Source organism: Chlamydotis macqueenii, chromosome 6, assembly GCF_036417535.1.
Source record: "Chlamydotis macqueenii isolate bChlMac1 chromosome 6, bChlMac1.mat, whole genome shotgun sequence".
Classification (NCBI taxonomy): domain Eukaryota; kingdom Metazoa; phylum Chordata; class Aves; order Otidiformes; family Otididae; genus Chlamydotis; species Chlamydotis macqueenii.
Window position 1 is genome coordinate 2,725,593 of NC_141561.1, and position 25,203 is coordinate 2,750,795.

At 40.1% G+C, this 25,203-nt stretch overlaps 1 protein-coding gene across 1 annotated transcript in view; it reads right to left on the reverse strand.

Annotated features, from left to right (window-relative positions):
* Window positions 1-25,203, reverse strand: part of EPC2 (enhancer of polycomb 2) — a 48,849-nt gene that overhangs the window by 20,690 nt on the left and 2,956 nt on the right. Inside the window, exons 2-3 of the mRNA XM_086751156.1 lie at window positions 10,272-10,431; window positions 2,946-3,091 (exon numbers count right to left, since the gene is read on the reverse strand). Coding sequence (XP_086607282.1) covers window positions 2,946-3,091; window positions 10,272-10,431 — 306 coding nt within the window. The remainder of the gene's footprint in view (window positions 1-2,945; window positions 3,092-10,271; window positions 10,432-25,203) is intronic.

Below are 25,203 nucleotides of genomic sequence, written 5' to 3' on the forward strand. Positions count from 1 at the left end.
TTCATACAATAGTCTACCACTTCTTCAATTTTTCGCAAAATATGAAAACACTGTTTGAAAAAACTACAAGCACGGGACATAAATTACTTGCTACAGTCTGCAGATCATGATTTGAGAATCACCTTAATTTGGCTAATTAAAAAAGTAGTTTCTTATTCGTTAGCCATTATTAACATATCATTGTTTGCAGTTTAACATCGATTCCCCTAGAAGATGTTTTACAATAGATACATTATATTGTGAAGTAAACTAGTTTCTTAATTTTTTTCCCCAAAATGTTTACTTTGTGATAGAAAGGACAACGACTGTCACTGCTTATTACAACCCAGAGACAAAAAGACATTCACTTCTTAGCCAAGTTATTTCAGTAGGAGGTAGTTAAACACAAGTGCCTAAATGTTTTTTTTTCCTTTTTATGTTCAGCTTTTTAATATGGAGATCAGTCTAAATAAGCGTAAAATCCATCATTGGCTAACTAGTACATTAGTTTAATATGCTCATATGATCTTAAACCCATTTATTAAATAAAAAGACAATACTACCTCCAGTATTAATTAAAACAGAAGTCGGACAGCACTTCATCCTCCCCATAATTTGAAAAACATCAACTGAACAACTTAAATGTGCAGTTTTGCAACATGTGTCAAGCTGTGTTAAATCCTGTCCCTACCTTACGATAAGAAAAATAAACTATACATTGCTACTATGTAAGTGTTAACTCCAGCCAGAATAGAACAAAACCCTTTCAATCTACAGTAGAATTAGAAAAACATTGAACTGTTTTTAAAGCAAAGTGAGGGGGGAGGAGGTCACTAATCCCTCTGTGCCTATGACAATGATTTTAAAACAATGATTCTGCATCTGTTCTCCCGGGAATGGGCATTAGCCTGGTTACCAAACACACACACTCACCAGCACACCCTCTCTATAGGTAAAAGTTTATATGACTGTGTGTAGCTAATACACAACTTAAACATCATTATCGTGCTCCTTGCAGGGGAACTGGACTAGATGACCTTTAAAGGTCCCTTCCAACTCTAACCATTCTATGATTCTATAATTACATCACGGTGAATATTGCTTAAAAATAACTCCGCCTTGAGTACACAGTTAGAACAGATAAATTTTGACCATACTTGCTTGTTTTTGGAAGTACCACCAGTAACGTGGATGCAGAGTCCCTGTAAATCAGGTTATCGCAATGCCCGAGAAGAACGTCTGGAACCCTCTCCTTGGCAAGGAAGGTACCCACATCCCACCAACATCTTTTCAGAATTCAGAGCTAAGTCACGGAAATGCTAAGGGAATTGTGTAGTAGCCCCAAGAGGGATTTGAGAGCATTATAACGCCATATGGGGAAGGAATCTGCCAAGCAGCCCAACCTGATTCCTTCCCAGGCTCTAATAATGGGCAAGAGTTGTTTCTATCTTACCATTCCTGACACAGAGCTCAGGACAGAGCTACTCAACATCAGCTGAAAATTTCCTGTAGCCTGAAAGCAGGGCAAGAAGTTTGAACACACACATTGCAAACCCTGAAGTTAAGCAGAAAATACTACACAGGAGGTCCCACAGAAATCTCATTTACAAAGAGGGATTTCTCCTTACACACCCTACCTTCAAGAGAGGGCCTATGTTTAAAGAATCAACTAAGATATTTTCACAAATAAGATCTTTACTGTCATGGATTTCCTTAAAAAAGCACCTTTGGTTCAAAATACTCTTCACCTCTGTAATGCTTCAGTGTTATTTACGTTTAAGGGAAAGAGAAGGGGGCAGCTGCCTACAGAGAAAAAAACCTCATTCTTATAATATTTTATTTTAGGAAAACATCTTTCAGTTCTTTAATTTAACTTCATTACTCAAGCAATGAAAGACAAAATCAGCATAAGGAGGATGCAAATTAATCTTGAAAAGTGATAACCAGAACCGCTTTAACTGAAAGCTAAAACAGGGGTATCCATATCAAAGCTCCAAGAGATCCAAGTACCACATGTTCAACGATATCATCCCATGTACTCTCCAATTTTTTTCTTCATATCCAATCTTCTTAGCATAGTAAGAAATCTTTATCTAATCCTTGTTACAGTTGCTCCAAGATGTAGAGAATACAACACTTTTGGCCTCTTAACACATAGTATTGAACTAAGTCAAGTAACTGAGGCAGTGCTACGGATCCTGCAACAGATATTTCACTCCCACAAAACATTATTTCTCACTGAGAAATAACTCCACCTATTTCAAACTTACCTTTCAGAAACTGATCCTTCAGATGCAATTTTTGAGTAATGTTTTTGGCTTTAAGACTCTTCTCCAGATGCTGGCCTCCTGGAACACCTCAGGAACTGACTATTAAGATACTGGTACCCTTCTGATAAAATAAGTGACTAAATAATACACAGCACATTCTTGCTTCTAAAGCAAGGAAACCAGCTGCTGAGTCCGAACTGGAGTATAACTTACTTTCTTGCACCTGTGCAGTTTCTACTACAAGGGCTTTGTTTCACTGTCCGTGCTTCTAAGTTTCTAACTTTCAAATGTCAACTGAACTCAATGTCCACGAACTGAAACAAAGAATCTGGATTCTCATACACGTCTGTAGCCAAATCTGTACACCTACTGATCACCACAAGCTGCTTCCATACCAACACAGGTAAAAGATGTTGCAAGTTGTACTAAAACACTGATTAGGAATCAAAACTTAAACACCTCTCCCTAACCACCCCCTCCAAAACGCCCTCCCCACCTGTTTTTTTTCCAAGTTACCAATATTAGCAGTAAGAGACAGCAACAAGATTTCTGCATAACTGCAGACCCACACAAACACATTTATCTTGTTAGTAGGAAATGAAACAAACAAACAAAAAAAAAAATCCACCCAGAACCACCCCACCAGAAGACTCAGAAATCAAAACACCTCACTCATTTCTTAACACAGTACTGTACCTGACTAGAACTGGCTTTTTCAAGTCTGTCAACCATTATTTCAAACTGCAGCGGCTTGATTTCCATCTTCCGATTTAGTCTGTTCAGTAAGGTTTCATCCTCAGAGTCCATATCATAATCCGGCTGTTCATTGTCCAGATTAAAGGCTGAAACAAAAATATGCACGCAGAGAAAAAAAAAATGAAATGCTTGGTAAATAACCTGCTATGGAAACAAGGAAGCATGCATCTAATAGTCAGAAATGAAAAACAACCGATAAAAGTTCAGATTAGCACATCTCTGGCATAACACTTTTTTCTTTATGCTACAAAGTTTCCCACACAACAGCTGCAAGACAGTAGTTAGAAGTTGCTTGTCTCTCACTTCCAATACGAGGGTAGGTTTCATTTTAAGTGGCTTGAAGAGGTGACAGTTTCAAAAAGTACCATACAGGCATAGAAACTTTAATATATCTTTGAAAATCAAGAGAAAAAAAAACGCTTCTTTATGCTGTTACAATACAGCTCCTCCAGAACATCACGGTAAGATTCTTCACAATTAGGAATCCTGCAGGAATTGTTACTTTTTCTCCAAAATCACCTCAACTGTAGATGCAGAACCTGAATATTCCTCCATACTCTCTAAATAATCAGTTCCCAGCTTTACAGCAAAGCTCATGTCTTTATTACAGATTGCGCTATTCATTTTCCATACTTAGACAAAGTTTCTGGTCCTACTAAAAGCAGAAGGGAGTTATAATTCAGGTAACATAGCAGAAACTAAGTTTTACAACAAGTATAAACAAATGGCACACAACAGCAAGAATTCTTAATATGAACCATTAACTGTACCTAGTAAAACCTGGAAGAGGTGAAACACTGACTACAACACTCCAAATAATTCAATTAACAAGGTACTGTACTAACAGTAGTGAAGATTTGTTGAAATATATTCCTTTCTTTTTAGATAAATAGCACTATCTTATCTTCATGCTCCTAACTCATGGCTGTATCTGAGTGCTAACTTAAAGAAAAACTCTGCTACTGAGCTTCCCACTATGCTTTGAGAGGACCTTAAAACAAAAACTTGGAAGACCAGAAAAGACCAGAAGCAAAAGAAAAAATGCTGGGGAAAAAAAAAAAATCTTTAAAGCAAATTAGAGTATTTTCTCTCCTATGGTCTAACCAGTCCCCGAACTGTAGGAATTAGAAGTTTTGAGATAAAAACCAACTCAGGTATTTTTTTTTAAATTCAGAGTTCTGTAAAACCACATTAACCAGGCAGGACTACGTACTTGAGAGAAGAGACTGTCAGAGTACCTGGGGTGCCTGGCACACGACCCTGTCCAAAGGGCCGAACTAGCCAAATGCCAATGAACCAGCTGCCAGGTATCAGTGCTGGACTGACGGAACCAGCCTGCTACACACCCCCTTCAGCTCCTGTAAGCTTTGCGCCAACCTCTCCCGTGCGGTCCCAGCAGAGCCGCCTGGGAGCACAGTGTTGGCACCAACAGCGCATCACATCAGCCATACAATGAAAAGAGGTGAAGCGTCCCACCCGAGCTGTAACCCTCACACTCCTTAACTCCACTCCCAGCACTGGAAAAAGCTTCTCTCTCACGGCTCAAACGCAGATCAAGTATGCCTGGTCCACCTGTTACTCACCGGAGTTTCAAAACTCTTCAGAGCTCTCCCAGGCAAGTCCAGCCTTGGCAGCTCATACATCTCCTGTTCCTGTGGAACGATGCATGAGACTGCACTTCCCCTCCACTACAATCTGTAATTCAACGACCTCAAGCATAAACTGCCACTTTTCACCAGAAAGGAAACTGCAAACGTTTCCTCTGCCCCAAGAACATCCCCAGAGCCTACAAAACCGCTGCAGTCCTAATGTACACTGTGAAATCACATCCAGACTACTCTGCTCAAAGGAGGTGGCCAATATTTTCTAGACCAGATATTCCATCACTTTGGAAGAGCTCCCGTAACAGTAAAGCAGGTCTCTACTCCAAAACACAAGTGTTTAACCATGTTCTCACAGATGACGTGAGAACGCACAGATATCCATTAGAGTCCAGAAAAAGCACTGCTTGTTTACCCTTAGACAGATGTCAACCTACTACCTGCCAGTAGATGATCCAGTGATCCCTGTGAACAAAATGTTTCGAGTCCATCTTTCTAAACCAGCATATCAGTGAGCAGTGATCTCAATGACAGGGAAGATGCGATGCTGTTCACCCGTTCATCGTAAGCAGTGCCAGTAAGCTTGCCTTCATTTCCACAGTGAGGAAAGAAGAGTCACTGAAAGTCGTTAAACCATGCATCTTCCTCAACCACCTTTCAGAACAAAATCAGACAGGCTCACGTAAGATGCAACTAGCAAGGAACACTATGACTAGCATGAAGAAAATAAAAAGCCCAACCATTCCATCAACAAGCAACTTAAAAGACCGACCATCCTCACGAACACACGATGAATATTAGTGATAAGAAAGCGAGAAGGCAGGTTACAGGACTGCCAACATCTACAGCGAGCCTAGAGTGCACCTCAGCTGAAAGCAGGGGAGTCCCTCCCTCTCACTGCTGTTAGCCAGTTGAACCAGTCTGCAGAGGAGGCGTCCAGTAAGCGTCAGGACCAGTTCAAGACACACAGGGGCACATGCAACCAGAGGTGGAACAGGGAAGAAAAGCAGAACCTCCCCTTCTGGCTGTTTTATTGGTCCATCTGCCCCCCATCAATCACTAAGTAACCTGTCAAGTCCACTGAACTTCACCCACAGTACTAAATTATCTGCTGATAAAACATCAGCTCTCTTAGCAGTCATTTTGAAACTTCAGGAATAACAAACAAAGTGCTGAAAAACTGGAAAAAGGAAAACACTGTAATCCCTAAAAAAACCAACCAACCAAAAAACAAAATACACCCTGAATTTCACCTCTACAAAAATGTTTTGACAAATAATCAAAGTGACAAGATAAAAGGTATCCAACATGTACTTGCCAGGAATAAGTTACATCACATAAATCCAGTCTCATTTTCTTAAACAAAAAGACATCAGTACTGCGAGAACAGTAGTAGCCCTCGTCACGTACCCTGCTTCTCATACCTTCTAGCAATGCTTCTCTTTTGCTTGCAATGCTTCTCATTTGTCATGGCCTGCAGTTATGAATACAGTTCACTTTCAAAGAAAGGGGGTTACACAGAGGCCACCTCCTGTTTCAATGAGACAGGAAGGCCACAAAGTCTCAGCAGCCCGTGGAGGTCTCCGAGTCTCAGGAAATGCAAGGCATCACTCTTCCTTTAATTGCTGCATGCAATCATAACAAGTTAATCAACCTCAAGCTGGCCCACCACCAGCTCTGGGACACTCACAGAAGCATCCTCCTTCCCTAAAGTCTGTCGATCACTACTTTTTGAAACATACTTCCAGTGACATCCTTAATCACCAGTTTTCTTGTTTTCCTAAGCACTGAGTGAACTGCCCTCGTTCCAGAAAAAAAAAAAACCCAACATTTTTCACCCCGGAACTGGCCTCTGGTACGGCAGTTTGCTGGCTTCAAGCGCCATCACAAGACACGGGCGGTTTATGTGCTGTGTGATCTAACTATCCACCACCACCCTCTGCTTCTGCCCCTGCCATAGCAACGGATGCAGGGGCTCATTCAGGCCTGCAAGAATTAGTGCAGAACTACACTCAGCCACAGAAAGCAGCCTACTTCAGATGACCAGCTACTTGTTAGTGTTTTAATAACAACCAATCTGCTAGTTCATGTAGTTAAAACAGATCATCCATATCCCCTCCTCCTGGGAGATTCTTGTGATTGACTGATGAATCTGGTTTTCCTACTCCAAAACGTCTGCATTTCTCCACGCTGCGTTTTTCTACAGTGCACTGTTGGACAGGGCCCCGGTGATCCTACCAGTGAAGTTTACCTTGTATGAATGCTCACAGCTTGCTGGCTTGCTAATCGCTGTTGCAAAACCAACATCCTAGTTTACATCCTCCGCCACTTTAACCACGGGATTTGCTTTTGTTTACTTGAGCTCCCCTAGGAATTGAGTTCATACTAACTTACAGAAATGCAATTTGTTTTTAAGTTAAGTTACATTAAGTCTGAGTTTAACTTAACTAAATTAACTGACTTCATTTAGCTAATTAAATTAAGGCTGTGGTTCCACAGTCATTTTAAGCTGACATAGACGTGAGTTACCACTGAAACTAGAGGTTCCACTAGCTTCCCTCCCCAGCAAGCCACATTCCTACCACCTTGCTTGTGCCAACACCAGCAATCATGCAATGAGCCAAGATAGAAAGCTGGTAAATATGGAGGTTCACCTAACCAAAAAATGAAAGAGCAGCTTTCTGTCAGATCACTTCCCAGAGCTGGCTCACCCGTGAACACAACTGCCACCAGAAAGGCGCTGGCAGTAAGGAGTGGCCAGCGTTGATTCTGATGGCAGCAGGTATGTCTGTGCTGACCAAGAGTAAACAACGAACCAGATCACAGTAATTACATCCAAAGTAGTAACAAAGCAGCAAAACACCACCTCAACAGCAAGTCCACAGCACCTGACCAGAACAGCGCTTCCAGCGCTCCTCCCCTGCACTGAAACTCGGCGGTAAGGGACGGATCATGCAAATACCCATTGCACATACCCAGGTCGCAAGCCCACGCCTGAACAGATTCTGCTACAGCATTCCCTAAAAATGTGGAACACGATTTATAAAAAATGGGCAACTCTCAATTACATGAAATGCATACATTTCACTTTTTTCTTTCAAAGAGTGACTAGAGTTCATCCAGCAGAATTTAACAAAGACTAGTTGAACAATCTGGCTGTATTACTTATGATAAAGTATTAGTTTGGTATCATTACCCTTTATATAAACACACAGGTAAAATACATATATATAACAGAATAAACACAATATATTTTTTTTCCCCACTGTTATTGTTTCAGTTAGGGACACTGATTTTCTTACACCACTTAGCTCAATCCTAGCATAGGCACAAGTGTACTAACTTACTCTCTTTGCTGTATATTGATAACTTACAATGCATCTCCATGTTACTGAAACTAAAAACATTCTTGGAAAATTGTTAAGTGTACTGGAATAATTAGAATAGTTCAAGGCTTTTGTTTTATATTCTGTTTAAAGTCACATCAATTGGTGCTACGTCAAATAATGCCTGGAATCCACGCTTATTCATGAATTCCACACCTCACAGAGAAACTAACTTTTCTCTGCTTGGAAGTGCCAGTTTAAATAAAAGAATTATACTAGTAAAGTTAAAAATATTAAAAACCTGGGCTACCAGATGAACTGCAAAATTATCTAGGTTTACTCATAACTTTCTAGTAACAATCACCAGTAAGTAAGGATTACAGTAGGTGGCCGGTTGGCTTCTATCAGTTTACATAACTTCCCTGGCCAAAGTAATTACTGTTGCTCTTTGTGCTTTCAGCATTAAAACAGAATTTCTGAGCAGTTTATGTAGCATAAAGCTGCCTTGTATCACACCTACTCCAACCAGAATATGTGGGAAAAATTATCTTGGAGCTGTATCTGATGTTTATCTTCAGCTCAAATACCTTCTGTAATTCTGTCCAGAAAGACTGAGTCTCAACAAGACAAAGAATATTTTGACATAAAATATTTAACACTTTTAGACATGTTTATTAACAATATTTATGGTGTTTCTGGCAACGTCCAACAAAGAAAAGAATAAAATATACTCCTCATTCAGCAGCCTCATTTCAGTTAATGCAGCCTGCCTTGCTTGAAGGTTTGTTTCTTCTATTAAGGAGAGAAATACTTAAATAAATTTCGGTTAGTTTATTTCTTACATTACCAGTATGATCTCTACTATATCACAGAGAATCTTGAGCACGTCATTTACAAAAATCTCTCATTTTGTAAATAGATGGAAAAAATAGGAGGCTTCACACTGGTGAGAAATGATGCAAGGATCTTCAGTATACAGCTGGGTTTGGGTTCAAGTATCTTTGCTTAACTTCAACTTCTGTTGTGTTTATAAGCAGACGACACAAACATAAAACACTTACTCTGCTCAAACCTACATGATGACCAACAGCCTCTTGTTGAGGCTGCTGAAAAAACGTGAGGAACAGATTATCAACACACTCTGTCTGGCAAGGTGAAGTTCCATAAAATCAACCCTGTCTGCACAAACTCCAAAACTAACAACCGAGGACTGTATTCTTGTTCAAGGTGCTTTAGCACACCACCCTTAATAGTCTTTCCAATATGACTAACAACAAAAACCATCAACCTGCGATAAGAGTTTGCTTTGCAGAGACCCAGGAGCGAACCTGTGCCCCACCACAAGGACTGACAAGCCACTGCGATGACTGAATCTAAGGTTTGCTACAAAGATGACTCCTGGGAGAAGTCCAAGTCACAAAATAATGCCCTAGAACCGCATGCTGCAAAGGACAAACGTGATTTGTGTGCCGAGGGACAACTGAAATATAAATGTGTGTCACTTGTCAACAGAACATCAACCAAAAAAAGTGTTAAAATTAATCCAGAGACCACTACAGTTAACTCCAAGTGTAGATTAACTGATCAGGTCTTTTAAGACATAGGAAGCTAAACTCACGCAAAAGAATACTTCCTTTTATCTATAAAATAAGCTCAGAGCTCCCTGCAGAGAAGGAACTCTATACAGATTCAGCAAAACGCAGAGGAAAAATAACTGTTACCAGAATAAACCCACGCTATAGGGAACAGCTTATACTCCACCGTTAGCAGGGTTGAAACCAAACGTTCAGGAACCCTAGTACAATCAGTAGAATGAAGGCCGATTTAATTACAAACTCTTCTATTTTATTGATCTCCATTTATATAGAACTTTTGAGTTAACAGGCATTCCAGATTCCTTTAGCAAGGCAACTCCTCTTCCACTCCCTGCATTTGTATAAGCAACTAAGAGGCAGCCAGGCTAGTTCAGTTATTCCTTTTCAGAACCAGAGGGGGGAAGGGAAAATAAATAAATGAATGAATAAATAAAAATAATAACTTAATCAACAATACTGGATAACCAACAAACAGGATAAGGCTTGCCAGCTACCACACATGGAGGTACAGTATCAGCACAGAGCCCAGAAACAAACACTGCAGGAAAAAAAACTCACATTCACCTTCAACTTTAAATTCTTCCAGAGCTGGAGAAGAGATACTGGACTTGACATATATAAACCCCCATTGGATTTTTGAGTCCTCCTAGTTTCTGAATATTGTAGCAACTTTGTCCTCAAGACTGTCTGAAGATTACTTAAATTGAGCAAGGGGAGGAACAAAACCAACATTTGTGAACTTACGTTGAATGTGAATGAACTGCTTTGGTTGCTTAAACTCTCCTTTATACAAGCGATTGTAATAGTTGACATTGCTCTCCGCTTCAGGGACAGGGATAACCATGCTCTCTTTCTTTTCTCTGAAAACTTGTTGTGCTGAGATAGCCCGTTGCAAATGATGTTCCTGCAAGAGGAAAATTGAAGAGTTTGTTTATTTAGGTATCAGTACATAGAAGCGCATACAAAGACAGTCACCCTTTTCTCCTACTGTTGTCCTGGTGTTCTACAGGAGACCCCGATAAGAGAGTTGAGGCTTTGCTGTATTTTAGAGAACAGCGTGATGCTTGCTTCCAGGTTAACAGACAGGAGAAGATGTGTTCCCCACCGTTTAGTATACCGGGGAGTTCCTAACCCACAGGAATCTTAGAGCTCCTGTGAATGCAAGGCAGGACTACAAACAGATTAAAAGAACCTTTTGTTCAGACAACAGCACACACCTACCAAACTGGGGAAGAGTCAAACATTCACACTACACAAAATAACCTCCGCAGAAAATTCGGGACAGTACAAGCCAAACCCATGAAAACCCGTCACAGAGAAAGTTTATGCAAGATCAGCTAAGAGATGCATAGTAAGTCCTTTAAAGTACTGTAAGCAACAGATTGACACAAAAAGAATAGCTAATTTCATCATTCCTGTCTACCCAGCAATTCTGGGATGATTTTGAACACTACTCCTCTCGCTGTCTCCCTCCTTGAGCCAGAGGCTGGCAGCTGTAGAGTGGATCTGTACGCTTCAGACCCTCCAGTGCAGTCTACTAATTGAAACCATCACAAAAGTGTCACACGCTAAGACTCAAAATGGCTAAGTTAGCACATGCTGCCTTCTGTGTGTCCAGTAAAGAGTGGGAGCCTTCACCAGGACGAGATCTTAAATCACCAAACCCATGTACTTGTGAAAGTTAAGTCATGCTTGACTTACATGGATCAAGAACTCATGAAACAAGCAAAGAAGCCAGTGTCCTAGCAGAGCAACTACCAGTCTCTAGCGGAACCGGGAGCCTGAAAGTTCTGTTCTGCTTTTGCTGTTCTCCCTCACCCCAGAGTTCTTGCCTCCAGCTTCCAAAATTTGAGGAGAGGGAGGATGAGTCAGCAGAATATCAACTTGAAATTGAAGCTCAGCTCTGTCCTACTCCTGTGCAATCTTACCTTGCCTATTCCAGGGGCTTCAGATTATGCTCTAGCCATTCCCACACACATGACTGCTAGAAAGATTATTCCTTCTAAATAGGAAAAAGAAAAAAAACCACAAAACAAACCCTCAACTTTGTTACTGTCTCATCCTTTGGTTGTCTGGGGTTCCTCCCCTCCACCCCCGATTAACACCAGTGACTATCCTGCCTCACAAGAGGCCAGGCATCAACACCACAAGCTGGAGAACCAGCCAGTGTTTCAGTAACTCGATCGCAATGCAGTCTGGCAGACACAGTGGACTTGCACGCAGAGATGCTGTGCCACACGCTTGGTAAATTTTCTCAAGAACAGGATTTCTTCCTCTTTAATTCTACAGAGCATTATTTTTTAAAAGGGTAGTGAATGAAGGCAAATATTTAAAAATATGTAAATGATATTTAATAAATTACATTCTCTTAAATATTAAGATCTTGCAAATATGCAAATAATGCCATTTCTGCAAAACTAGAATATAACAAATCAGTGACTGGAAGAGCAGCTTGGGGAATCTCCTGCAGCAGATGAAGCAACATTAAGTCAAACTATCAGGCTCCCAAGTGAATGCTATTAGAATTAAGACAAGCATGCAATCAAATATCTGCTGTGATCTGCTTGAGTTACTACATACTGAGTACATCTGTCACTCCACCATTAAAATGTGTCTTGGAGAGCTTCACAGTGCTGACTAGGCAATCCAAATACAATAAAATTTGTTTCATTACTATGTGGCTTTCAACTCATGTCCCTAGAGTTGTCTCCTAACAGTTAACACCACAGGACACAGGAGTACCACAGAAAGGCTGTTAGGAAGGACTTCTGGAGGTTATCTGTCCAGCTCCCACTTGAAGACCATTATCTCCAACATTAGATAGGTCAGCCATGACTTTTTCAAGTCCTGAAAACCTCTGGTTTCCCCAGCCCCTCTAAGCAACCTGTTTCAGTGCTGTACTAACCCTCTTTTGCCAGAAGTAACAAGGGCTGTTCCCTCAACCTCTCTTCAGAGCAGCTGCGGTCTAAGTTTTTAGCCACGCTGGCAGCCCACTAACAGATCATCTTCCAGTTTCTCAGTATCTTTGAGAAATTTGGGGAAAGCAGAGTAACAGGGCATTCCAAGAGCAGCCTCACCACTGACAAATGGAGGAGCATAACAACCTCCCTATCTGGTAGCCACACTCCTCCTAGCAGAGCCCAGTCTACAGCATGCCTTAGTCACACAACATGCTCACACAGTTGGCCCATCGCCTGGTCCATCCTCTCCATCAGTGCTGCTCATCAGCCAGGCAGCTCCCTACCCGTATCGACGCACAGCGTTCCTATTCCACACCAGGTACTGAAGTTGTGCACTTCTCCTAATTCAACTTCACAAAGTTTCAGCTGGGCCAGTCCTCAAGTTTCCCAGCATCCACAAAGATGGATGCTCCACTGCCGGCAAGCCAACCACTCCTCCTAATGTAGGACCATCAACAAATTTGCTGAGGATGCATTCCTCACACAGCCAACCAACTGAAGCTGACCAGCTTACAGTTCCCCACCACAACCCCAAAATAAAACAAACCCAGACACTCTTCTAAAACGGGATTAAGCACCTACTAGAGAAGCCACGCTAGTCCACAGTGGCCTAAGGAATGAATGGGTAAATTGGTTCTAACTTTCAGAAAAAGTAGTGAAATACACACAGCAACTGAAATTCAAAACATCTTTTGGCTCCACAGCTCATTAAACAGTGCAGATGAGTAATTCAGATTCTCAGTTTTGGTACAACTGCTAGTAAGCATACAGAGTTCCCAAGGAAAATCAGACAATAGGTGTTAGTACTCACTTTACTATAAAAAGCCTTCAAGCATATCACAGCTTTCAAACAGAACAGGCTTAACAGTATTACTGTCACTCATCAAACAGCAGAGCTTCAAGAGACAGGTACGCTATGTAAGTTTTAAAACTGGGGAGTGGGGAAACCTTTCTGCTGAACATGAAGTTAAGGAAAATAAAAAATTTAACTCCTAAACCAGCTCTGTTTAAACAAACTCTCAAGACTTTGACATGAAAGTTGGTCTAACTAAATGGCTTTATTAAACCTGAAAAAGCATTTTTAAAGACAGAGTTAGTAACTGGTATACCAATACATCTTTTTGCCTATTTTTCACCTTTTCTAACGGTTTTGAAAGACATACAGAGTATTTTAGTTTGTACTTTGTTCTGAAGTAGGGGAGATAAAAAGATCTCATACAAAATAACTGAACATTGAGGAAACAGTGGTGACAGCAAACAGACCGTCCTGCCCTGGAAATAAAAAGGAGTACCTGTCAAAGTTACGACCTACTAATTCCTTAAAAAGCACATCCAAACCTTTCTCACTAGTTTGACTAAAAAATTTCAAACAAATACAGCTTAGATAATCCTATTTCCTCAACCGACAGCAAAACAGAACTAGAAATACCTAAATGTTTAGTATATGTAATACTGCTGCTTTAGCACATTTACGTGTTACAACAAAATTGTTCTCCAAGGGAAAGATTCATCCCTCTAGACGCACTTTAGCCACACAAGTACCTTCACTGTCCAATCACCACACCGGCAACAGTTTACAGCCGGCTGCTCAAGTCCCCGGCTTTAGATAATCCAGTACATTTCCCCGGTGCAGACAGCCTGCCCTGCCAGCGTGAATCCACTCATTCTGCGTGGAGCGGCACAGGAGAGCACACGGCACCCAGCGGTCTCACACCACCACCTTCAAAGCTCCAACCCAAATGATGTGACAGCCATTCACAGCAGGGCTGACAGAGAGAACAAGTACCAGCTTTAGTCCGGAATGAGACTTTGAAATCACATGCCTGAACCCATATTGAAACACTGCAGTCCTTGCTTTAATTCCTCCTCAGAGGGGAAAAAAAAAAAAAATCCTACAACGCTGGTACCTAAAGATACTTTGCTTTGGTTGTACATGTTCAGAACCAAGCTCAAACTCCAAATCAGAGCAAGGAACCTGCAAGGACTGCTATGTCCTCTCATCCCTGAAATACCACAGGTTTTGTATTCTTTCTAAACTTTCTATCTGGGAGTTTCTTCACTATGAGAAGTTCATCAAGAGTAACAAGTCAATAGGTAATATTCTCCTAAAGATTATTTTTGTAAGCTTTAAGGGAAACAGTGATCGATACTGAATGTTACTTTTACCCATTAGAACTGTATTTACCAACATACCCCCTTTTATTGCCCCGCTGCAAAGCAGAGCACTTGCATCCTACAGACCAGTTTGGATTTCCCTTATCCTCCAAGCTCCCCGTTGCCATCCCCCTTAGTACTCTCTCTGAAATAGCATTTATCAGACTTTAAATAAATGCACTGGGGTTTTTTTCAGATGAGCATGGCTGGAGATGCCTATGGTTGAATACTATCCTCACACTGAAAAAGTGATCTGTCTTAATTATGAAGCTGCAATGAGCAGTTCCATACTGGTTACAGGCACTCCAGAAGGCACACCTTCAGGACTAAACGTATCTGTTCCTTTCTTCATTCCTTAAAACCACACCATCCGAGGGATGCTACAAGTCTTCAGAAGGTTATTTCACTTTTATTCGCTTACTAATATTTACATCTACCCCATGAGGAAGAAAGCAACGAAACAACATTACAGTTTACTGCGACACTATTTAAGAAAATAATTTCCTCTTTGCCAGTCCTTTCACAACACAGCTTCAGGTCACACAATTTACATTAGATACCTGCAACACTGTAGACTGTAAGGAAAGAACTATTTTGACAGATGTTACCAAGACTTAAGGGAAACAAAACATAACATACCACAGCTTAGCTGTTAAAACCAACTCTCTTAACAAGATAGATGGCTTTAACTCCATAGCACTCCACTGTAAGTATGATGGAAAAGTGAATTTATTAACAGCTTTACCTACTCAAAATAAGCTATTTCTAGGCCAACCCAGAGTCAGCCTTCCATTCTGCCTGCAATCAAAAATTGAATTAAAGCAGAGCAAACACGGAAAAGTTACTAAGGCCTGGAGATCCCAGTTGCTTAATGCTACATTGAAATTAGGAAATACAAATTGACATTTTTATATTTAATAGGGAGATTCAGAAACAAAAAGTACAGAGTTTTAATACAAAGTGTACAGAGGCATCTTGCAAAGCCTTAACCACAGCTAGTAACACCTGTTGACAACTTACAGAAAAAAGCATCATGAAGCTCAAAAGCTACTTTGATCAAAAGCCTCTTCCCCTTCTAAAACCACAGCCCTATTATCTACTCCCTCTTTGCACACACCCCTGTTTTTTAAATAAAGATTTCCGCTTTTTTTTTTGTAAAGATTTCCAAGATAAAAGCGTAAACTCAAATACATTTTTTGTTTTCTTCCACGGTTAACCCCTTCAATCCTTCACTGCCACAAAAACCATGGCCAGTGAATAGTTATCCTCCTCAGTGCAGAAAGAGCTCAACATCTTCTATCCAGAAGGATTCACTTGCCTCACAAGACCAATGCGATGAACAACTTGAGCTGTTAGCAGCCTACTGGTGAAGCTGGTTTTGACTGGAGGTTTTGGGATTATTCTTTTTGTTGTTGTTTTTGTTTGGTTTGTTGGTTTTTTTTAATATATACCTGGACATGTCAATGTAGTATAAACAAAATGATGACCAATTATCTAAAGTACAATTGACTTCTTGCTCTGATGTTGTAATAAAGCGTATCTAACCAGCTGGAAGGCTTAAGAGAGGGAGGGGGGGGGGGGGAGGGAAGACACCTACAGAGCTGTTTACCTTCCTTTCCCTGGGTTGGAAAACAGTTAACTGAAATAAGGAGTTATATATAGAACAGGAAACCTCTCAGCACCACCGCAATTTTCACACTTAATACAGCAATGAGTATCTCAGGAGAAGCTCATTGCTTCATTTCCAATTTACTTAGAAAAGTAAACATTTTCGTGAATTAGCAAAGCCGATCACATATGTTCTTCCACTGACCCAATGGCAAATTAATCTATTCAGTAATCAGATCCATCTCCCCTTGCTACACGGTGTCCCCTTAACAGGTTATATTAGTTATAAAGTAATTCAGAGAGCTGGGCAAACAACAAAAATTGACACACTCAGTTCAAACCAACGAACCCAAAGCAAAGCTGCTCTGTAGGATTACGACTCCTCTCCATTTCTCCAAGGGGTTTCTGACTCTCGGTGGAAGGAAGCTCAATAAAACCCCTAAAAGCAGCAGCAGAAGGTAAGGCGTAAGGCCCTCCTGACGAGTGGGAAGGGCTCATGAAACCACTTCTCAGTTTCCTTTTGGCCAGATGACTTTTCAATATGATACCCCTCACTTTTTTTTTTTTTAAATAATCACAGGAACCACTTGCCACACACTTGCCTTCCGTACTGCTGAAATATGACTACAGGCAAAAAAACACATGCTAACGGTTGGCTGCCGTTACAGACAACGAAAGAGGGAGGCAGTGGCAAAGTGAACCAAATTCTACCACTCCATCCTAAAAATTCACACAAGTCCCTGGAATGGGTAAGATCTTTATCATTTAGCTACTCTGAAGTAATTCCATCATTTCAGAAGTGAGTGAACTAATATGTCAACAGAAAAAACCTCACCAAATCCACAACACTTCTGTTGCTTTCTTCCCTTTCCCAGTTCTTAAACAACTGTAAATTCACAAAGCAATGCTGGTGCTATCTAAAAACCAAAGGCAAGCCATTCTGTCACTGGGAATACTTTACACACAAATTATCCGATTACAGACAAATCACCTGACTATTCTCTCAGGAATGCTGATGTAGGCTGAAACGATGCAAGGGAAGGGCCACCAAGAACACCTGAGCCCAACATCTTTGGATGACTTGGTGTCTACACAGCAGCTGTGCGTATAAACGAAGAAAATCCAATCTGGACCAAAAAGAAAATGCCAAACAATTCCTTCATTTCCTCTCTAGCAGTCTGACTAAAGCAAATTTAAACACTGTAAGGTGACTACAGGCAAGCTAGGCAGTAAGAGTGGAAATCAGCCCAGGAGACACTGATGGAGGTACAGGGCAAGTGAGACAACCGGAGAATATCACAATCATTTTTGTGTTTCTTTAGTTAACCTTGCAGCACACAAAAACAAACAAACAAAAAAAACCACAACAAAACCAAAACCCTAATAAAACCCTCAAAACAAGTTTAATGCAGAAAAAAAAAAAAGCAACGCAATTTCAATCATCCTATGTAATAATGGGTATGAAATGACAGTGAGACATCCCAAATATTACTCTACTGAGTGGGACAGTAGTGATGTATGAGAACATAAGCAATCTCTCATTCCTATAAATAATGATTGTTTGCTATTTATGAACATACTATTGACATAAAACTGTCACTGTTATGAAATGTAGAAAAAAAAATCTAGACCACTATATTTTAAAGCTATAGTTAATTACTCAAGTTTCCAGTCTGCCAAAACTTGAATATAAATTATTAAAAATAGTTCTTGCTATATTACAACAATTAATTAAACAATTATTAAAAAATCTTTTTTGAATGGTGTTTCACAAGATATTTATGTTTCCTGACAAGTGTGACCTCCCCCCCCCAAGATGCCCTTGCATAACCTTAAAATAAAATTGTTACAAATCCTGTAACATTCAGTCAAAGGCTCCTTGTGGTACATTTGTATCATTCGCCACCTAACAAATGCAACCTTACACAGAAAAGACTGTTAACAAATTGCATCTGAGGAATCCCCGATTATTTTCTTTACAGTTTGCTTCAATTAGGGGAACTTGATTGTCCCGAGTCAGACAAACGAGGATTCCTGGCAAGGTATACAGCTGCATATAGAAATATTCTCTCTTATTTTTCACGTAATTAACCCCACAACGTATTTCAAGGCTGCGATTGCACAGCAACAATTTTTCCCCTTTAGTATACACAGAATCTCAACTCAGTGGGATTCCTGGCTCCACACATCAAAACCTTCACAGGACCACGAGCCACAAAACTGTGTTCCTTGCAGAAGGGAGGAGGAAGAGTCACCAGGAGGGAAGACTGGAAATTCCCCAACGGAAGCCTGCAACAGCTCCCCATGGGATCTGTCTCCCTGCCTGGAGCCACAAGCACCCGGGAAAGGCAGCGCAGCGGCAGCTGCTGCCTCGCTTCATCCCACAATTAGAGATCTGCATCACCCAACAACTTCTTAACAGCGCACGTTGCTTCTGGTCCCAGCACAGAAACCTCACTTGAAGCTACTCAAGAGCCTCGCGTGGCTAAGATGTCTCAGGCTACTTGCTCTACCACGTTTGTTAGCAAAGAAACTGTGTCACCTCAATATTAAAGACCTGATCCTTCAAAACATCAGCGCTCACTCGTGCCACACAGGTTAAGCGGTGCCTCTGAGAAGCCTAAAGGCTGGTTGGTTACAAGAGTCAAAGAACCAGAGGTGTGAACGTGTCGGACCACTTAAATGAAAGCGTGCATTAAAAATAAGTTTCTGTTGTCAAAGCAGAACTTACCGCCTTAGCACTAAAGTTACGTTACCAAGAGTTTGGGTACCAAACAAGCCCGGTAATTTCACCTTCATAAGCAATGCAATTTCCTGGAAAGCTTCCGATATAACTTTTAAATTCAAGAACAAGTTGGTCACAGTATCTCTCCCTCTCTTACTGCACTACACATTTAACCTTCTGACTTGTGTGCAATATTTTCTTTCCAGGAGTAAGATCCAAAGTTCTTACTATGGATTTTTATTTAACTGAGGTACACATGCCAATAGCAAGGAATTTGTATTTTATGGAGTTTTTTAAAGCAAATGTCCTCACCAAAGTGATGAAACTTGGGGAGTCCTGAAGACCTGATGAACAAACCAGAAATCCATTGTATTATACTAAAAAAAGAGACAGCAGAGATCGGTTCTGAAATTAGGACAACTTAGAAAAAAGTTTGAAAAAAACTAAAACACAAGCGCACATACAGCAACTGGTAGGAATTAAAACTACTAAAACCAACTACAAAATTCCACTTTAATGACAGAAACAAATGTATCATTATTTTTTAACTTTCTGCAATAACAGTGTGTCTCTATCTTACTTATCTAGTCACTGGATACCACTGTAAGACATACAGTATTTTGTTTGTATCTAAGTTTAGCACAGGGGAATCACACATTAGCAGGATGCTTCAGGGTAGAAATAGTTTTTTGTTATGCAACTCAAGCCGGTCAAACGGATAAAAAGTGTGAGCTGTAGCCATAAACATGGCAGAAAGCTAAGGAAACCAAATCACAAATTAAAATGTAAGCAAGAAAACAACTAGGGAAAAGGGGGTAGGAAACATTTATAAATATGCTGGCTAAGAGTCGATATGCACATGAACAACTGTGTGTGTCACAGGGGACACAAGGAGATAAAAAAATGGAGAAAACAGTAGTTTATGGATATGGAAAACTGACCAAAAAAAAGTGACATCTAACACGGCAAGCTGTAAGCAGTAACTTCTCACAATTTAAGATGATATAAATATGAGAAAATACCTTACAGAGAAAAATCCTACTGAAATAGCCATGCTGGTGAGGTGTTGAGCACACCAAACTTAAGAGACCAGAGAAGTAAGTTTAACAGACAAAAGCAACCCAGCTCTGTCCTCACACATTTACCGACGGGAAATGACTTTTTTCTTCGCCAAGTAAAAAAAAAAAAATTCAGGTACCAGGTGTGGTAATCTCTCCTTTTACCTTAAAGGAATAGGCATTTTATTGCTGTAAATATATAAATCACAACTATAACTGCATGAAAGTAAATTAGGAAAAATAAGACCTCGATTTTTTTTCTGCAAACTTCTGCTCCCTTTTATTTAGAGCAGTTCTGTTATGGACACGCACAGTATTTTAACTCAATGCCTTCAGTCACACTATACAGTGATTATCACATATTAACAAGTAGGAATTTCCAAAATTAAAATCAAAACTTTAGAATAGTATATTCCAAAATATTCCCTTCTTTTGTCTCAGAACTAGTCAACATGAAATGTTAAATTATGACAGTCTATAAGGATATTACTTTTAGTTTCATAAATTTCTTTTCTCTACTTCTTACTCCTTTTCCTACACAGTAAGCCAGTTTTGGTTCAGTTCTTCTCTATTGTTGCAGAAATTTCAGCTCTACAACTAATCTTCACCACCAACGGCTTTCGGGACACCTAAGATTTAGCTGCGATTTTGTTTATGTAAATATTAAATGTGTCATTTATCTTTTAAAAAGTTGAACAATCAGAACAATAAACAAACTAAGGCATGTAACTTCAAATAAGTATAAACAAGGCACAGTTTATTCGCTTTGTTGGCACAATAAATTACAAATAAACTTCTGAATGTCTAGCACCAACCAAAATGATCTTTCTTATGAAAAATAATTAAAACCAAGATGAACGTAAGCTGATTTAATATCTGTTGATCTATATTATTCAAACAGGACATCTCAACTGATCCCAGCCAACAAAGGAATTGTAAAAGGATGAGTACTGCTGAATTTAGCCAAGCAGGAGCAACATGAAATCTGGCACCATGTAATTCAAAGCACAGCTGAAGCTGCCTGAACTATTTCTTTCCAAAGTTTTCTTAAATTGAAGGAAAAGGAAAAACTGCTTCCTACATTTGAGACGTTCCAGAGCCGAGCGACAGAGCAGAGAGAGGCAGATTTCAAAACCTTCTCCTAAGCTTTCATCAGGGAATTACACCTCATCCTGAGGAAACCTACCTATAAGGGAAAGTTCCTGCATAATGAATTGAGGTGTGACTCTCAATTAACATCCAAGCAGATACCATTGTTCTCCAGTATGGACTCAGGCGCCCAAACAAGTTAGGACAAGTTTTAATGGATCGGTGTTAACTGACCCCACGGGAAGGACTCTAGCCTGCAGCAAAAATGCGACTTTATCTAAATGAAGAGTGTGGTTTTCAGAGATGGCTGAACCCAGCTAACCTCAGGATGACACCAGGAGCGTAGCAGTCTCACGCTTCTCCATTCCCAAGCCTTCTGTCCTCGCATGCTCCTGCCGCTTATTGTAAGGGTACAGGACGCTCCACTTCCCCATGGTGGGCTTTCACCTTGCATTGTTGAGTCAGATGTGCTCCAAAAAGCAGACCATCCCTAATACCTGCAGGCCACAGCTACCCTGGCTCAGGGTATCTGAAAAATACACTCCAGATAAACTGCTTGTTTGTCACAGACTAAGCCTACGCTCACGAGCACTCATTATAGCTTAGCTGATAGGTGTTAACGTGATAAGCCCTAATAAACCGAGCCTGAGCCTGAGACTTAAGAGGAAATCTTTGTATTGTTTGACTTCAACCGCATCAATACAGCCAGAACAAATTAAAACAAAAGCTGCTCAATTTAACAGTTCATCAGTTAACTATGCTCAGCTACTCTAGCATTTAGGTCCACATTCATCAACAACTTATTTCCATCCTCACTGCAGTGTCAAGCTAACACAATCTAACCTACTTAGCCACAAAAATATTTTGCAGGAAGGACAGAGGATCGCAGGTGAAAACTGAAATAGTGGCTAGAAAACGGAGCTGAAATGTGTGCTCGTGAGGGATATCACTGCACGATGCACTGGGTCTCAAAGGGAGGGAGAAAAATACAGGCAGGGGAAGAGGTCTAAAACGGAACTCAAGTTTAAATCTCCATGAATGAAGATTACAACCCAGCATTATGCTACTTACTACCAAACATACTTCAGCAGTCCCAGCCGTCTCCAAACACACCCAAAATAAGTAAATAAATAAAGGTGCTGAACTCAAACTGAGAAATAAACTTCTCCTGGGAATTGCACTTCCCAAACACATAAGCCAGCTGATTCTAACCAAACAAACCTCATTTCTTGCCTACATAAAGTGTGCTGTCTTGATTTCACTTGCATGGCAGTACAATCTTTTGAGTTTCTCATCACTTAAACTTTCGAAAAGTCTTTTTGAGGGATTTTTGTTTTACAGAATATTTGCATGGTTTGAATTAGTTATCCTCCGATGACCTTCTGTTTTACACACTGGTGTTCTGACTTCTTTGTTCTACACAGCCCCTCATTTGTAAGCAACTTTGAGGGTTCAACCACAGGTTATGTGACACACAAACCTTAAGTCAGAACAGGTTCTGTCCACACATGAAGTCATTTATGTTTTTAAACCTAAACCTGAGTGCAGCAGACAGTGCCAGGTAGGTACTTCTGATCAACAGCTTAAACAAGTCCTCACACATTTGATAAGCCCCACCTCGGAGACATTCAAAAGCCATCTGGACACGGATCGGGGCAACAGGCTCCAGGGGGCCCTGTTTGAGCAGCGGAGTTGGCCAGCACGGCCTCCAGGGTCCCCTCCAACCTCACCCTTTCTGTGTGAGCCTGTAACACTTGACTGCGTTTATTCAAGCACCTTCCTAGAAGTCATGGACCCTGACAGCAGAACTGAAAACAAAACTTGATCTCTCTTTAAAAGACAATACCATCGTCGTAACAAAATTCACAGTAATTGTTTTAAGGCACCTAAAGGTTAACAATTATCATTTAGTACAAATAATTATTGCTAAGTTGGGATTAAAAGAAAAAAAACTATTCATGCTATGAAAATAACTATCTGTAACATTTCCATATACAAAATCAGCTTTAGAAGACTTATGCTTCCCAATAAAGATGTGACAGCGTGTCTGGAATGGAGGGGGGAGACCTGAGCACTGGACTCCAAACTCTGATTTCACTGCAGGCAGCAAGCTGGTGGCCGGGAGGCACCCAACACAATTCCAGCACGTAGGACATGTACCAAACAAGACTACTTGCCTTTATGTTGACAATTAGCTGTAATACATGAGCAACTCCATTAAACTCTTTATAAAAAAAATTACACTATCAGTTAATGCAATGGAGAAAAAAATGCATAATCTGTAAAAGGTGTACCATTTCAAGAAGAGACAAAAGGAGCAAAAGCAGAGCACCCCTGGAGTCCCCAAACAATACCAGTGTGTTTACGCTCACGCATGCAGGGCAAAAGCCCTCCAAGAAAAAGATTAAGTGACTATTATTTGATCTTATGAACAAAAAAATCACAAAAAAAATGTTTAGGCATAAGAATATGTCCAAGAAAATGTGAATGTTGGATTGGATCATAAAGTTTTTTTTAAAAAAAAAAACCAGCAATTAAGTATTGCCAAAATTTAATATCTGTGTGTACGCACACATTTCGAAGCCCTCCTGATTGAACTCTTCCAGTTCATTGTATCAGCAGAAATATTCAGTATGTTACACTGTACCAGCAAAAATACCCAAACAAAACACTATGACTTGTGCAAAATTAATGCGTTCTGCTTTAAAAGGAGAATGAACATGCTGCTTCAGAAGCATCACTAGCTCCAGGACGCTTTGAAAGCCAGATGCTGAACGCTTCACGTTTCCAGTGTTACAACAGAAACTGAATGAATTAAGGGATGTAGAGAGTGCAAACAGAAGAGAAGGCAAGAAAAAATTTCTTCAAGTTAACTACTTTCAGCCTGTCAAAATACCCAAAATTGAACATTATATTTAACGATCAGTGAAAGACCATCCTGAGGCGATCACTCAAGGACTGAGAACGAAAGTCACTTCTCATTCGTACTCTGTCAGCATTTTAATAACGTTAAACCACGTCCTTAACTTGCTATTCATGCACTTTTTCCTGTATAACCTTACAGAGGTCTACAAGTGACCTATAATAGTCACTTAGCCATGTCACGTGATACCAAAGTTAGCTGTAAGTGAATGTATGTTCACACAAGAAATATGAGACGAACATTCAGATAGCTTTGACCAGGCAAGCTAGGTATCATCAATTACCACCATGCTTTTAGCTTCCTAACAACTCAAGAAAATTTACTTCTGAAAGCCTTCAGCCTGAACCCGCCTCATTAGTAAGCACATTTCCCCCACAACACACAACTCAGCAATCTCCAGTAACACGTCTTCAAATTAAAAATATAGTTATGCGATAAGAAACAAAACCAGAGCTTATCTAATCTGCAACTTTTCCCCCTTCCAGCCAAAACAATTAATTAGCATTATGAAATACAACTCTTACTCACCAGAAAAAAAAAAAAAAAACAAACAAACAAACAACACGAAATGTTCCTGCTCAGTTTCTGAATCTTACAAAAGGACATCTTCCTGCTTTTGCTTAATAGTAATCTCTCTCTTACATGAGTTAAAAAAAAAAAAACCAACCAAACAAAAAAACAACAAACCCACATGATTTTCTTGCTCAGGTTTAATTTAGGGTAAATTATAAACACTTGCTAACACGAACATGCTGCAGACCAGCCTAATTCTTTCACAGCTGGAATCTCCAAGTGAGAGAAATGAGCTGGTGATTTATAAAACGCTGCAAGCAGATATAAATCTCTAAGATACTTAAATAGATACAGTTCCAGAATATTCATCAAATCAAAAGAAAAGTCAAATAAAGATGCTCATACTGACAAACCGGGCAGTATAATTTTTTTTGTAGTGGGATGACCAGCAGTGTGTATTGTTGCCCAGTCTGGGACCACAGTGACTGCATGACATTTTAACACACAGGCCAAATAACTTCAGTAATAGTAGCAGAAACGAGTGATAATCGTTAAGTGTCCCGCAGGATTTAAACTTTTCTGTGTTCCAACCAATAATATTAGTACATTTAAAAAACAAAACAAACAAAAAAAAAACCAAAAAAAA